Source organism: Zingiber officinale, chromosome 10B, assembly GCF_018446385.1.
Source record: "Zingiber officinale cultivar Zhangliang chromosome 10B, Zo_v1.1, whole genome shotgun sequence".
Lineage (NCBI taxonomy): Eukaryota > Viridiplantae > Streptophyta > Magnoliopsida > Zingiberales > Zingiberaceae > Zingiber > Zingiber officinale.
This window is the reverse complement of record NC_056005.1, coordinates 79,983,355-79,999,984: the sequence shown is the minus strand read 5'-3', so window position 1 is coordinate 79,999,984 and position 16,630 is coordinate 79,983,355. Positions and strand designations below refer to the sequence as shown.

General features: G+C 40.1%; 1 protein-coding gene across 3 annotated transcripts; it reads right to left on the bottom strand.

Annotated features, from left to right (window-relative positions):
* Window positions 1-2,228: 2,228 nt before the first annotated feature.
* Window positions 2,229-10,788, bottom strand: LOC122029651 (phosphatidylinositol N-acetylglucosaminyltransferase subunit A-like). Of its 3 annotated transcripts, XM_042588731.1 has the most exons (10): window positions 10,553-10,788; window positions 8,795-8,897; window positions 5,551-5,689; window positions 4,231-4,803; window positions 3,903-4,057; window positions 3,510-3,600; window positions 3,313-3,429; window positions 3,089-3,192; window positions 2,704-2,794; window positions 2,229-2,582 (listed from the first exon to the last, which is right to left on the bottom strand). In XM_042588731.1, the coding sequence occupies exons 3-10, from the start codon at window positions 5,668-5,670 to the stop codon at window positions 2,502-2,504; spliced, it is 1,332 nt and encodes a 443-aa protein (XP_042444665.1). In that variant the 5' UTR covers window positions 5,671-5,689; window positions 8,795-8,897; window positions 10,553-10,788; the 3' UTR covers window positions 2,229-2,501. The 3 variants fall into 3 exon arrangements, with proteins under 3 accessions (XP_042444665.1, XP_042444667.1, XP_042444666.1); XM_042588733.1 differs by lacking the exons at window positions 8,795-8,897; window positions 10,553-10,788 and having other exon boundaries at window positions 4,231-4,808; XM_042588732.1 differs by lacking the exons at window positions 5,551-5,689; window positions 8,795-8,897; window positions 10,553-10,788 and adding an exon at window positions 5,023-5,080 and having other exon boundaries at window positions 4,231-4,808.
* Window positions 10,789-16,630: the final 5,842 nt, after the last annotated feature.

The window sequence follows — 16,630 nt, the reverse complement described above, 5'->3', positions numbered from 1 at the left end:
TATACGAGGGACAAGAAGCCGAGGAGGAAGGCTGCTCGAGGAGAAAGTCAGAGTTGGGTTCGGGTGAGCTCAATTCCGGTTAGTCGAAGCATCACCCAAGAAGAGATCAGCGTAAAGAGAGCTGATCTACCTTATGAAGGCGCCTTCCAATAACCGTTAGGCACAAATAGAGTTTTATCTTCAGCGGATAAAATTTATCCAATAAGAGGCGCCTTGGACCATATTGCAGGCGCCTTCAAGCTATGGATAGGATTATCCAGAAACTATAAAAAGACCCCTGGAACTTGGAAATATTCAAGAATTCCAGTATTCATTTTCTAGTTTATTTCTAAGCTTTCAAAGAGTGTAAGAGGCTTCTCCGCGTTCAACGAAGGAGATTTTGTTAGTGCTTTTATTTGTCTTGGATTAACAACGAAGGAGATTTTGTTAGTGCTTCCGCCTCTTTTAATTTTATAGTTGTTCAATTTTGTTAATTTAATTGTGCTACTAATATAAGTTGAGAAGATGAGAAATGTTCGTTTTATTCTTAACAAGCAATCCCCCTTTTCTTGTTGGTCTCGCTGCACCAACACTTATAACCATGTTGCATTATCATTTATGTTTAGAAGGGTCCTCCCCAGTGCTCATTCTGAGACACCCAACCCGTACCGGCACCACACATGTACATCATTAACAAGTTATCTATATTGGGTAAACATGGCTCCATCATAACATACATCGCAGGTAAATATTGCATAATTCCTGAATTCTCTACACAAAACTACTAGCAATGCATATATAATCCATGTATCTCAAGAAATTAATGGAAGAACAATTAGTCAAACGAAACCAACATTCTAATTAAGGAAACTCCTGATTCAAATCGGACAGAATTCAGCACACAAAGGAGCAATGCTATAACAAAACAAAACAATCGCAAACCCCCAAAACCATTGCGGAAAACAAACCGAAACCTTCAAGAAGAAGGCAACATCAAAACGCATTGCAACCCCCACATCTATTGCAGGAAATTGAACCCCGTAAGAAGAAGAAAAGCATCATCGAAACAAATAGCAATCTACCTAATCCGTTGTCGAAGATCAAAAACCCTTCGAAAAATAAATGCTACTTCGGAAATCCATTGAAACTTCCCTGATCTGTTGCAGAAACCAGAACCAGAAGAAGGAATAAATGCATCACCGAAAACCCACTGCGAGCAATCCATACCTCTCCATCTAAAACCGTTCAGCCTTAGGAAAACAAAAATCCTCTGGAAGGCAAATGCAGGAATCAAAAATCAGAAAACCAATTCCCTAACACTTTCTCATGAATTCAACTCTTATAAGATGCAAAGCTATTACACAGAAACAAGGACAGTAAATCGTGGTTCTCTGCTTGCCTACCTAAAGGAAACCCCCATCCATATCCACAAAGGAAAACTAGTTGCCTAACCATAGGACGACGTGCCGGAGATGAAGGGTTGTCGCGGACTTCTACGACTTGAGGCACTATCCACCGAGGAGATCACCGGCATGGTGGCACCGGCCAGCCGGCTTAGGCACGAAGGCGAAGAAGAGGAGATGAATCAAGGTGCTAGAGACGAATTATGAGTTAAGTTTAGATTTATATACTTTGATTAATTAAATTTATTAATTTCTAAAAATTCTATAAAATAATTTCTTTAAGGAACCACTACTATTCTATATTTTATATTTTTTATTATTATATTTATTTAAAATTCTATAAAATAATTTTTTATGATACAATTATTATTTTATATTATATTTTATTATTATTATATTTATTTATTTATTTATTTATCATTGAATTATCTTGGAAAAACATTAAACTAACGTAAAAAAAATGCTCATATTCCTAATTTACACATGGCTCGTGGACCTTACACTTTGCATTTTGTGTTACCTGATTTTGGATGAAGACTTGGAAACTCCACTGCAGAAATCACTTTTAAGTTTCGGTTGAACTGTGTGTCATTCGATCGCATTCAGATCGAGAGAAACATAAGAATACACTGAAAGTGTGCAGAAACCTGAGAGACTGCATTTTGTGTTACCTGATTTTGGAAGAAGACTTGGAAATTCTTCTACTCCATGATGCCTCCAGTGCAATGATTGAATTGTGGTGTGATCAAACAATAGTCGAATAAAGCAAATAGTTTAGGAATACACGATCATTTGAAACAAAATACAATAGAAACCTTTTCAAGGAGCACAAGGAATAAAAGTGTGTAGCGAATTGAGCAAATCAACAACCAAACTATGATACCAAATGTAAAACAACAGAATCTGTAATTGTCCATTATCTAAAATGAACTACATAAAATATTTTGTTTTCTCCAATTAGCTAGGTGACCCGATAATAAAACTGAATGATTTCCTATAACAACAATCTACAGAAGGGTTTCTACCTCACTTTAAATAAAAAAAAAACTTGATACCTTAAGTATGCTGGCCACTTGCAAACTGCACCAAGTTCTTGTAGAGTCCACCTTAATGCTAAGTTTAAATCGAGTCATGCACAACATCTTCGTGCTCATTGCGAATAAACACCAGGTCAGGAACCTCTTCGATGCTTTCAACAGGCTTTTCCCATAAAATCAAAAGACAAAAAAGGGCATGTAGCATAAGAAATTTCCTCCAAAGAAGTATGGTGATGAATGTGAGAGACCGGCCATGAATCATCAGCAAAAGGTAATCAATTTACCTGCCACAAATCCAAGAGGCACCATAGCAGAAAATTGACAATCATAACCAAGCAAAACATCTTGCCTGCCCAACTCCCGCATTTTAAGTATCTGATTGCATAGAAACAATAGGATAAATCAACAAAAAGGAAGTGATACGGACTGAACCATAATAAAGATCCCTGGCCATGCTCAGAACATTGTGTGTTTCCATAAAAAAATTCAATATACAACCAAAAGAATTAAACATATTTCATTCAACTAAAAAAGGTTTAGTAGATAAACAGAAAAACCTAGTTAATTGAGTCGAAAGGGAACACTTATATTTGATTCTGTTTTCCATCGATATAACCACAATACAACGATACAAGTGAAGAATTGCAATGTGATTGATTATTTTCTCACCGTGGCAGGCGCCGCAACAGATTTTCATCAGATGACTGTAAAGCACGATCATAGACAATCTCTGTCCTTTTGGCCACATCATGCCAACTATAAAGCTTCTTCATCTGATATAATTTATTGTAAAACATAATATCCTTTAAAATGTAAAGCATACGTGTACATAATAACAAAATTATCAAACACTAGAAGGAAAGAATTTGGAAACATTGTTGAGTACAACTTACACGTTGGTGCATAGCATATGGATCAATACTTGGAAGCATAACGATAGCTTTTCTAATAGCATGGACCATATCACCGGGATCAGGTTCTGAAAGCACAACCATGTCATCTGGAAGGACCTGCCATTCAACAAGGTAAAATATTTGAGGAAAAAAAATCTACAAAAAGCCAATAACAATATGCAGACTTGGATGCATGCCTCTGGGACGCCTCCAACTCTTGTGCTTACAGTTAACAAACCGCAGCTAGCAGCTTCCAAAATAGCTATGCAAAAAGCTTCTGTAAGGGAACTGCAATAAGAAGCCTATCTCAGTTATGCTTTCCAGGTTTTTAAGCACTGTTAGAGCTAAGAATTATTTTTTCAGTATACAAAATATTTTCAAAAACCTATGTGAACCAGTTGGTTCAATCAACAACTGATGATTCCATCACAGTTTTAGCCTCAAACATATAAATGTGAAAAATTGTCAAATCCAATCAAGAAGAAATTCCAACTCAACTAACTAGCACCCATTAATACAATATTCTCAGCACCATGTAGATAGTTTAATTTCACTGGAGTATATAAAAAAAAGGCTTAAGAAAGGAATACCTATTTAGAAATATATGGCCAGAAATCAGAACAGATCGCACTCGAGCATGTGGCACAGCACCTAACATTTCGACTCTATCTTGAAGAGAGTGCTTCTCCCTCATCTCTTCTAACCGTACACGTTTGGGGCCATCTCCTCCAACTATGAAACGAACCTTAACAGAGGAAGCAATGAGGGGGCATAACTTAACATGAAATTTCTGAATGAAAATTTGAATTGGAAGATGTATGAATCTTGTCTTAGGTGACAAACTATTTTCACGAACTTGTCTAATCTACGGAGCTTCCCCAATGTAAAATGAAAGTGGAATTAATGAATTTTACTTACATTTGAAAAGAGGTGGCAAACTTCTGGAATGACCTCGACAAGGAGGTCAGCACCTTTTCGGTACACCAATCTACTTATGACAACAATAACAATTTCATCACAGCTGAGTCTACAAGTAGAAGGAGTGAACATAGCAGTATCCACAGCATTAGGCACCACGAAGACCCTGTCAGGTGTTATCCCAGATCTCAAAACTGTGTTCTCCTTACTAGTATGAGAAACACATATAGCTTGACTAATGTCAGCCAGAGTAAACTGCAACACCTTATTCATGTGAATGCTTCCAACATCAGCAAAACCATATAGTGAATGATCCGTGAATACGACTTTGTAACCCATGGTTCTGGCATGCATCAGTGCTTCATGGCAAAGAGTTGAAAAGGCCTGATGCCCGTGAACAATGGATATCCTCTCCCGAATTAGAATGGTCCTTATGATGGGAAGTGTCAAATAAAAGGTTGGTAATGTATTCTGCATAAGAAATGCTCTCCATGGCACATAATAAACTTTCAAACCATTGGTTACATATCGTACTCCAGTTCGCTTACCATATGAATGTGTCATAACCACCACCTGAGCTACAAATGTAGAAAATAACAAACAGATTTAGAAAACCAGGATTGAAAAACAAAAATTACCAACAAAAACTAGAATCGATCATACTAGTCCAATTTTGAAAGCAAAAGCATTAAGATCAGGTTCTGTCTTTGAAAAAGATGCAACAGAACAAAAAAAACAAAGAAAATCCTGAACAAATGAACTTCTTATGCTAAAAGAAAGCAATTGTTCAACCTTGTGGCAAAGCTTAAGCAAGCATTGAGATAGATAATAGAAAAATAGAATCGATCATACTAGTCCAATTTTGAAAGCAAAAGTTCTTGTCTTTGGAAAAGATGCAACAAAAAAAACTGAACTAATGAACTTCTTATGATAAAAGAAAACAATTGTTTAACCTTGCAGCTAAGTTTAAGCAAACATTGAGCTAGATAATAGAAAAAAAAAACTACAAGTGATCATACTAGTCCATTTTTAAAGCAAAAGCATTAAGATCCGTTTCCGTCTTTGAAAAAGATAAAAGGGCAGCCCGGTGAACGAGCTCCTGCCATGCGGGGTCCCGGGGAAAGATCCATTGTATGCAATCTTATCCTGCTTTTTGCAAAATGTTGTTTCCAGGATTCGAACCCGTGACCTTTTGGTCACATGGTAACAACTTTACCGTTGCGCCAAGGCTCCCCTTCTTCCGTCTTTGAAAAAGATGCAACCAAAAAAAAAAACCTGAGCTAGTGAACTTCTTATTCTAAAAGAAAACAATTATTCAACCTTGTGGCCAAGCTTAAGCAAGCATTGAGATAGATAATAGATATGGCTTTCCACACCACCAAAGTTTGGGTAGAAGAAATCAGAAACCATCAAGATAGTGTGCTTCCGTTGTTGATCCATGGCAATTAGAAATCAGAACCTGCGATTAAAAATATCTGTAGTATGAAATATGAATCACACTTTAACATTTTGATCATTGAAGAATGACAAGTCTACATAAAGCAAAACAAGAAACACATAGTTTCAAAATTCCAATTGTGCAAGAAGAACGTGTAAACAAAATTGAAGTTTCAGCTGTGTGCATGTGCATCAGAACTGAATAACAAATCAATGGAAGAGGAATTTTTTTCCTTACATTCAGACCTTCTGATTTCAAAGATCATACATTCATCTAGCATCTGTTAGCATCTCAGAACACAAACATCATTTTAAGGAGCTTACTAAAGATGGTATTGATACATGTTTGCATAAGAAGGCATGAAAGAAAATATAGGAGATCAATATATGTTGCAACAAAAGGAGGGGTGAAGGGATGGTGGTAATTTGATGTGAGACTAGCTTAATTGCAGTTATCTCTGGTTCTTCAAGAATTGAACCATTAGAATGTGACGCTGTGAATGTATAAAACTTACCTCATAATCTATGAGAAACTAAAATAAGAGATACAATATAGTTTGCAACAAAAGGAGGAGGGGGTCGCATAAAGGGTAATCTGACCAAAGACTGGCTTGATTGTTTATCTGCTCTGGTTCTGCAAGAATAAAGCCATCAGCCTAAATGTAACACTTTTTGAATGTAGAAAACTTACCTCCTAATCTATAAAAAATACAGCCGACATAGATAGGATTAGCGTCACACCCCATGGGTATAAATCGTCATCTGACGACGAGGTACCCCTTAGTGACATTCTGATATAATAGAATCTAAAGCATTGCTGACACACAAGTAGTAAAATACAAATGGCAGTAAAGAAAACAACTGAACATGCATAAATATACAACAACAACAACCAAGCATTTTCCCATTAGGTGGGGTTGGCTATATGAATCCTTTTACGCCATTGAGCTCTATCTCCTATTATATCATCATCTATATTTAAATAAATTTTATCTTGTTTTATTGTTGCTAACCCAGTTTTTTTTTGTCTTCCTCTTCCTCGTTTGATATGCATGTTTATCATAGTTTCACATCGCCTAACTGAGCATCTGTCGTCTAAGTACATGTTCGTACAATCTTAAACGTGTCTCTCGGAGTTTTTCCTCAATAGATGCAACTCCGACTTTCTCTCTAATGCTCTCATTTCTTATTTTGTCCATCCTCGTATATCCACACATCCACCTTAACATCCTCATTCTGCAACTCTCATCTTCTGCTCATGTGCTCAAGTCATAGCACAACATTCAGCTCCATATAACATAGCAGGTCTAACTGCGGTTTTATAGAACTTACCTTTAAGTTTAAGAGGTACTTTACGGTCACATAAAACACTCGACGCTTCCCTCCATTTCACTCATCCTGCTTGTATTCTATGTAAGACATCTCTCTCAATCCCTCCATCGTTTTGCAAAAATTATCCTAAATATTTAAATCTCTCGGTTCCGGGCAACTCATCCTCTCTTATCTTAACAATTGTTTCATTACTTCTAATATTGCTAAACTTAAATTACATATATTCTATCTTTAATCTACTAAGCTTAAAACATTTCCCATCTAATGTTTCCCTCCAAGATCTAGTTTAGCATTTACTCCTTCACGTGTTTCATCTACGAAAATAATATCATCTGCAAACAACATACACCACAGTACTGTATCTTGAATATGCACAGTGAGTTCGTCCATAATTAGTGTAAAAAAATAGGGACTTAGAGTTGATTCTTGATATAACCCTATCTTTATTGGAAATGTTTCGGTTACTCCGCCTGAAGTCTTTACTTTGGTCGTTACATCCTCATACATATCATTAATTAGTTCAATATATGTTACGCTAACACCTCTCTTTTCTAAAATTCTCCATATAATTTCTCTTGGGACTCTATCATAAACTTTTTCTAAGTCAATAAATACCATGTGTAGATCTTGTTTTTATTCCCAATATTTTTCAATTAATTATCTAAGAAGATATATAGCTTCTATTGTCGACCTTCCAAGCATGAACCCAAATTGATTTTCTGTCGTCTCCTTAATTTTTTTTCTATTACTTTTTCCCAAAGTTTCATACGAGCATGCATAAATATATATATAGGTAAAAAAAGTCTCCATACGCGCATGTCTTAATAAAAAATGTGTTTACCGAGAATATAAAAGAATAGGCCAAACTGAACAGAAGCAAATTTCAAATGTCAAGTGTTGAGAAAAACAAAGTGCAACAATGAAAGAAAAAGAAAGCATTTCAAAGCAAGATGGGACCAACAACTAGGACTCCTCTACTTGCTAACTTGGAAGTCAAAAAAAAAAACAATGGATAGTGAGTACAATTGTACAAACAACTTCATGGGTATATAGAAAGATAGTGCATAAAACGAAATAGTGTATGAAGATTAGATAAAAGGGGGAAGTCTTGAAAGTCAAAAAAAAAAAAAAAACAATGGATAGTGAGTACAATTGTACAAACAACTTCATGGGTATATAGAAAAATAGTGCATAAAACGAAATAGTGTATGAAGATTAGATCAAAGGGGGAAGTCTCAAGTAATGTTACTTACCAACATAAATACAAGCACTAACATAGAACTATTAACAAAAACAAAAGTACCAACATAACCATCTGCTAACCTGATCAACTAGGTATGCCAAATAAACAGGATGTGCATACCGTACATTCAAATTGTGCTTAAAACTAGCATATAACAAACACATCACAAGTACTGACTGCGCGCAAACTCATGCTATCACTATCTGGTCTAATGGGCAGACAAGGTGAGGTAGTTATCTAGCTTCTCAGCTACTGACTGCAAGCAACGCTACTACTATTCGATCTAGTGGGTAGTCATTGTCCACTGACAAATTCACACTACATAAAACATCCCTAGATTTTTTTTAAAAATTTTTACCAGTAATCGAATAAGGAACAACCCTCTAAACATTTTCTATAAAAATAACCGTAGCAATGATCCCATCAGAATGAATCACCTTATCACAGGTAAACGATAGCATCACTAGCAAGAGGTTATCAAAAGGAACAGGGAAAACACCAATACAATTCCTTAAACAAATGAAGAAGGACACATGAGAGAACAAAGCCTACTCGGCACTCCTAAGACATCCGAACACTGTCATGCGTCCATCCCGCCTCCTCAGCTACTCCATCCACAAGCCTTCCATCGTATCCTGGGAGACGTCTCCCTCACCTGTAACGTAGGCATCATAAGTCTACGAACCCAGCAAGTACAATCCAATATAAAAGATATGAAGTAGCAAGAACAGTAACTAATAGGCATAGAACATAAACTCAAATACAGAATAAAGAAGGGAAGGATACAATATGTAAAAGAGCCTACATGGCTAATAAGGGTGGATATGTCACAAAGTGATAACCACCATTTGAGCTAGTCAATCCGTTCCATGACCCTAAAGGTACCTCCTAGGAGAACATATAATCATATAGCCGAAGGTAACATAAATTACAGTATCAGTCATAAATTATAGTATCAGTCATGTTTGGAAGGACCTTCCCCGAAGCTCATCCCGGACACCCATCCCGTACTGTCACCACATATGCTCATACCCATCCAATTAGCCACATAAGAAAACATAGTCGATCCACACTCTACTTATATCTATAGCACATTTTATTCATTCTGTAAATATGCCTACACTGGAAGAAGACATTAAAAACATGCATACCCGACTTTAAGGAACAGAATCCATTCGCATCAAAGCAACAATAACAAACAGTAGCATAACTGGAGCATAAAACTAGCATGCATAGCAAAGTGACCTAGAACTATAAATAGCACAGTTTTTTCCATCCATATATTCAAAAGAATAACGAAAACACTACAAGTTAAACTACCCTAGTCCTTTTTCCCCAAAATCTGTTCACGAAAATACCAACATCACTAGAATGCGTCACAACATCCTAACAAAAATCCAAAATTAACAGTGCAATTACTGATCTGAAATCCCGACAACACAGCAAAACCCCCACAGCCTCCGAAATCAATTCTCAGGAACTAAAGATACAACAACCTCGGCGAAATCTGCTATTCTGCACCAGTAACTCAACACAATCACAGCGGAAAACAATCCACACTAACATCTCAGCACCATCACAAAGAAAACAATCTACACTAGAACTCGGCACCTTACCGAAGCAAGTCACAAGAACTCAATCCAAATCCAATGATAATGCGAACAAACTCCGAAAACACGCTGAAAAGAACAGGACAATGAAAGAAGCTCCGTAACACCCGCGAATCCACCGTATTCATCAGTACCCAAGAACAATCAGAAACCGGAAACCCCATGGAGAACCAAGAACACCATCATCCACACCAAACCGCCAAGAGTATAGGTCCAGAAGCTCGATTCCTCAAGAAGAACCCGAAAAAACCAATTTCAATCACTAACTAGCGGAAGTCCAGAAACGTTGCAAACCGGCGCAAGAACATCTAGGAGAAAAATATCAAATCGCAACCTATTTCCCCCCAATCCGACGCCTTAGCCAAACATTCCGATCCACCTAGATACCCAAAGAAGAAATCCATCCAAAACTCTCGGCAGTGGAAGAAAGGAGAAAGAAAACTAAGTCATCACCAACCCAAATCCGTTACCGGAATCCCGATAGAAAACACAGGAAGAAGCAAAAAATCATAGGAGAACGATTCGCGACCAAATCTTCGAGACATCTACCTCCCATCCCATTGAATGAAACAAAAACAGCACGGTAAATCGAATCGCAATACATGCCATAAATCGGACAATAGGCAAACACATCGGCTCCTCCTAGGAGCCGATTCCTCACCTTACCGACCTCATATCCACATATCTAAAGAGTACTTGCCTTTCTCTTCCTCGTGTCACCGTCGGAATCCCTCGCCCAGTGGTGTCGCGCCGACAGGGAGGTATTTGCAGGTCTCTGCGTGCAGTGCCCTCCACGGCTTGCCGGTGCGGGGAGATGCTTGGCCGGTGCTCGGGGCTCGGTGAAAACTCCCCCGGAAGATGGTGAAGAAGGCAAGGGGAAGAAGACGGAGATTCGGGAATACTGAAGAGAAAAGTATCGGCAAAGCTAGGTATAGCGTTTATACCTACGTTTAATTATTAAAGTAATCAACTCCCAATTTAATTGAATATTACATCTTTTCATCAAATTTTCTACCTCTATCCTCCTAAAACATGTGGTATAAGTTTATTTAAAATTCGTAGAAATTTTTATAAATTAATCCTTTAATTAGTGCTCATGCGACTTTAAAAATTTCATAAATAAATTTCTTAATTATATTCGTAAAACCTTACATTACACTATTTGATCTCGTAGACAGAACATGTAGTTATCTAATTACGGACTGTGAGCGATAACATTCTACCACTATCTAGTTTAATGGGTCGTCCAAATGTATATAAGTATAATAATAGTAAATAAAACAATAATAATATCAATCGATAAAACACTAGTCATCTAGTCATTATATGTCAACTATCTTCATGGTATCATCATGAATAAGTAAAATAACGGGATTGGAATCAAATAGCCCTAAAGATTAGCCCAAAGAAGATAACTTAGTAGTATACTCTGTCACTTTGCTACAGTATAATATCTATAATATATAGGCACAAACATACATCTACAATTATACTAAGGTACAATATCACTAACATATAAGCACTATCATAAGTATACAATTATAGTATGTTATGGTATCACTAACATATAGGCACAAGTCTAAGTATATAATTATACTATGGTATAAATACACGAGCATAAGTCTATAATTATATTGGTATGGTAATATCATATATATATATATATATATATATATATATATATATATATAATCAATCCCAGCATGAATAACAAATGAGACTGCATAGCTATTAAATGGATTAAAATAAGATAAGCAACAAAAGGTCCCTCGCAAGAATATTATAGAGTGTATACAAGATAAACAATTAACAGCCTAATCAATATACAATAAGAAATAATGAGACACTAAGATCAAAGAAATTATAAAGGTCAAGAAGAACTATCCAACTTCAATGTAGAGCGTCTTAATCGTCTTTAGACTAGATACTCTGCCTCGAGGTCAAATCTACAATTATAAAGTAAGACTATTTAAGTATCAGAATAATCCTAATAATAAAAATCAAATGAATAATTTATTCCCCATCTATTTAATAAGTTTCTTAATTTCCTTAAATAAGTTTGCACCCATTTTCTTAGCTGATTTATAGCTATTTCGTTAGTCAACCAAATGAATTAATTAATCTATCTATCAATTAATTCATCTACAAATTTAATTAATCTGTAATTAAATCAATCAAATCACCCAATAGCCTTATAATTAATCAATTAATTATTTAACTACCAATCCTATCACTTAGTTGATTAATTATAAGTATTGCGTCACCTGATCACTTATTTAGATTTATAATAACTTAATTAATTCTCAATCATCAATCAAAATAATTCCCTTGAGTTCATACACTAACTAATCTGAATTTAATCATCCAATTAATCCAATTTAAATAATCTGTAAATATGAATTAATCAATCAAGGAGGTCATTAATTAGCCAATTAATTAATAGTTCATAATTAATTAAAGTATGAGTAAAATCCTAATCCAACTAACCTTACCATTAATTACTTAATTAATTCGTTATACAGATATAAATTGAATAACAATTACTCTTGATCCGGCGGTAAGATAGGACCCGATCGATAGAAGATCAAAGTGATCAACGTTAGGTGAGCGTCTGGTCGGGCGAATTACCTCCATGGGCAGCAGGAAGAGTAGCCGGTTCGACACTTCGACAGATCGGTCAGACACCGAGCTTCCGACGCTCATGAAGCTCAACCAGGGAGGCACGAAGGCCGAGCATCCATCCCACTCGGCCAAACAGTGGATGCAGCCTTGATCCGACAGGCAAGACTCCTTTGCCCAACGGGGTGTAGCCGGCAGCAGCTCATCGGCCGAGCGGACGCTCGGCCCGACCGTTGCTTCGCCCGGACGGCCGATTGGCCGAGCAGCTCTCCCACTAGGCCCAATAACAGACAAAGGGAGCAGTTGGTAATATCTTCCTGGGAATCAGTGTTATTGACAAGCGGCGTGGTCGGCGACAGGGTCAAATAGAGAATCGTACGGTGGAAGTTTCCACTATCACGTCAGGGATATGCCAGAGCTGTTAAGGTATGGTGTTAAGCACGTTTTTCTGACACATTTTTTCCAGGTATGCTTTGAGAAGCGTGCATGCCTAGGGAAGCGTGCATGTCTCGAGAAACATGCACACACCTCTCAGGAGCCCTATATAAGGACCCCAGACTTCGTCGGAGGTATGTTTTGGATTACTGTAGCTACAGTTACACTGTTCCTTTCTACTTCATTCTTCATTCGCTTACCAGTGACTGACTTGAGCGTCGGAGGGCCATCGTCGGGGAACCCCTCCCTGGCTCGGCACTAACGACTCTGTGGTTGCAGGCTTAGCTCGTCAGAGGTCCGCATCGCCTTAGTCGACATCCAGTCAACATGAGCGCCATCTTCCCAGCATTCATCTACTCGCACTCGGACAGGATCAAATTTGGCGCCGTCTGTGAGAACGCACCTGAATCCGAGCTGAGCAAATAGAAGAAGTTGGACGTCTCCACACCGTGACGCTCACTCCAGAGGAGCTCGATGCGCTTATTCAAGTACGAGCAGCAAAGATAGTCGAGCAGCAGCAACAAAAGGCACTAGCCGACCGGCTGGCGCAGCAAGCAACGTCGGCCTCGGGGGGTCGAGCGGCGCACGAAAATCGGCCAGAACAACTCTCTATATGGGGGCAGAACAAGATGTCGACCGGCACTCCAGGAGAGGTTCCGTCAGAGCCCATCCCGTTTCACCGGGCATTATTTTAGACACCTTCAGAGATTGATCAGTTCAACCAGGATAGAAGTTCCTCAGATGAGGCCCCCGCTTGGGATGAAAAAAAAAGGCAAAGCGCCCCGAGCCGATTCATCACTCGAACGGATCAACCGACAATTCTCAGAGGTTATTCTGCAGGATCCGCTGTCGAAACACTACGCTCCCCTGGCGATCGGAGAGTATAATGGGTCGACCGATCCGGATGACCATCTGGGTAAGTTCGATAACGCCGCTACCCTTCATCAGTACACAGATAGAGTCAAGTGCCAAGTCTTCCTCACTACGCTCTCCAGCTCGGCCCAACAGTGGTTTAGAAGGCTGTTGGACGGGTCTATCTGAAGCTTCAAAGACTTCCGAATGACTTTCCTTCACCACTTCGCGAGCAGCAGATGCTATCAGAAAACAAGCGTCAGCCTGTTTTCCATGAAGCAGGGCCAGAGGGAAACTCTATGAGCCCACATCCAACGCTTCAACCAAGTTGCAATGGATATCCCCTCGGTCTCGTTCGAGACCATGATGAACACGTTCACGCAAGGGCTCGTGGATGGGGACTTCTTCCGATCGCTCGTCAGGAAGTCGTCTCGCGACTACGATCACATGCTGAAGAAGGCCAATGAGTACATAAATGTGGAAGAAGCTCAGGCAGCCCGAAGGAAGGAGACTCCATCCGAACCATCGGCGCCGACTGAACGACGACCGCCGTCCAGCCATCAACCTCCAAGAGGGCCTCGAGCCGAGGGAGTACGCCCACACCAGGAAGCAAGGCCATATGTCGTCCAACATGTTGCCGCAGAACGACCGAAGCCCAAGGGGAAGGTATGAACCCCTTTGTTCTGCTCATTCCATCAGTTTGTATCTCATAACACCCACGACTGTTGTGGGTTCGATCCGATCGCCCAACCGGCGCCTAAGAGTTATCGTCGCCAATCCCCTTCTCCTGACCGACGACACGAGCATCATCGGGCCGATCGACGAGAAGAAGCAAGGCGATCACCAAGGTGGCCTCATCGGAGAAGCGCGGAGCCGACAAGAGCCGGGCGCGAGTGAAGCAGGCCGTCCGCTCGGGAGGAGGAAAACCAAAGCAATGCTGCTCGAGGCGAGATCAACATCATAGCTAGTGGGCCGACCGACGGGGATTCCAACTAGGCTCGAAAGTCACACGCCCAGTGGTTAGAAATCCATACGGTGGGCTGCAGTCGGGAGTAGGCCAGCGTACCCGAGATCAGCTTCGGTCCCCGTGATCTCGAGGGAGTTGAAGTGCTGCACGACGACACACTCATTATTCGAGCGATAATCGCCAATTACACTATTCATCATATATTCGTTGACACAGGCAGCTCGGTCAACATCATTTTCAAGAAGGCGTTCGACTAGCTTCAAATTGACAAAGGTGAACTGTTGCCAATGAGACGACCCCTCTATACGGGTTCACCGGCAATGAAGTCTTGCCAATCAGTCAGATCAAGATGGCCATCTCGCTCAGGGAGGAACCACTCCGGAGGACAAGGGCCACCAACTTCATCATAGTAGATACCCCCTCAGCCTACAATGTCATTTTGGGATGTCCGACCCTCAATGACTTTTGAGCAATCGTTTCAACCTTCTGCCAGAAGATTAAGTTCACGATAGAAGATCGAGTTGGAGAAGTAAAGGGGGATCAACTGGATGCTCAGAGATGCTCTATTGAGATGGTCAAGACCGAGGTGAAGACCACTCGGAAGACACCCCGGATAGAGGTAAACACCATAACCGAGAAGCCCCCTACTTTAATTTATGAAGAAAAGGAGGAAGTACAAATACATCCAAGCCGAGCAGAGGCGACGACTTTCATAGCATCTAACTTGGAGGCCGAGCAGAAGGCCGAGCTGATCAGATGCCTTCAGTAGAATCATGATGTCTTTGCATGGTCAACGCATGAGCTGCCCGACATTTCCCCGAGCGTCGCGCAGCATTTGCTTCACGTCCGACCAGATGCTCGGCCGATGAAGCAGAGGAAGAGAGACTTCAGCGCTGAACAGAACTTGATCATCCGGGCGAAGATTGAGAAGTTGCTGGAGGACGACCATATATGCGAGGTTCAGTTTCCGAGCTGGCTCGCCAATGTGGTGCTGGTCTCCAAGCCGGGCAACAAGTGGAGGGTCTGCATCGACTTTCAGGATCTTAACAAGGCATGCCCGAAGGACTTCTATCCCTTGCCCGGGATCGATCAGATGGTAGACTCCACGGGCGGGTGCGAGCTAATATGCATGCTGGACACATATTAGGGGTATCATTAAGTGTCGCTTGCCCGAGAAGACTAAGAGAAAGTCAACTTCATCACTGCCGACAGTACGTACTGCTACAATGTAATGTCATTTGTCCTGAAGAACGCGGGAGCTTCCTACCAAAGGCTGATAAATAAAGTGTTTCGGCAGCAGATCGACCGTAACATAGAGGTATATGTTGACGACATATTAATTAAATCCCTCCAAGCTGCCGATCTCTGCACCGATATCAAGGAGACGTGCCAGACCCTTCGGGCATACGGAATCAAGTTAAATCCTCAGAAGTGTCTATTCGGCGCGAAGAGTGGGCGCTTCCTGGGATATACAGTCACCGAGCAAAACTCACTGGTCGGATAATAGCATTATCACGGTTCATCTCCAAGTCGTCCGATCGAAGCCTACCTTTCTTCAAGATTCTGTGCCGAGCCACCAAGTTCCAATGGGATAAAGAATGTGACCAAGCCTTCGAGGAACTCAAGGTGTATCTGAACTCACTGCATGTATTAGCTAAGCCTAATGCTAGTGAACCACTCCGCATCTATCTATCTTTGACCGAGCACGCTGTTGGCTCGGCGCTTGTTCGACAGAACAACTAGTGTACTTCTTAAGCCATATATTAAAGGATGCTGAATCTCGCTACACCGGTCTTGAGAAGCTCGCATTTGCTTTGGTACTCGCCACTCGGAGGTTCCATCCTTATTTCCTCGTGCACACTATTATTGTGATGACCAACAATCCTCTGAGTAGGGTCTTGCTTA

Excerpts from the sequence above, each read along its gene's own strand:
- LOC122029651 (XM_042588731.1), bottom strand. The coding sequence starts at position 5,670 with ATGGATCAACAACGGAAGCACACTATCTTGATGGTTTCTGATTTCTTC. Across the intron at positions 3,430-3,509 it reads GAGTTGGAGGCGTCCCAGAG|GTCCTTCCAGATGACATGGT; the intron begins GCATGCATCCAA and ends GTTGAATGGCAG. Across the intron at positions 2,795-3,088 it reads CTGTTGCGGCGCCTGCCACG|ATACTTAAAATGCGGGAGTT; the intron begins GTGAGAAAATAA and ends CTATGCAATCAG.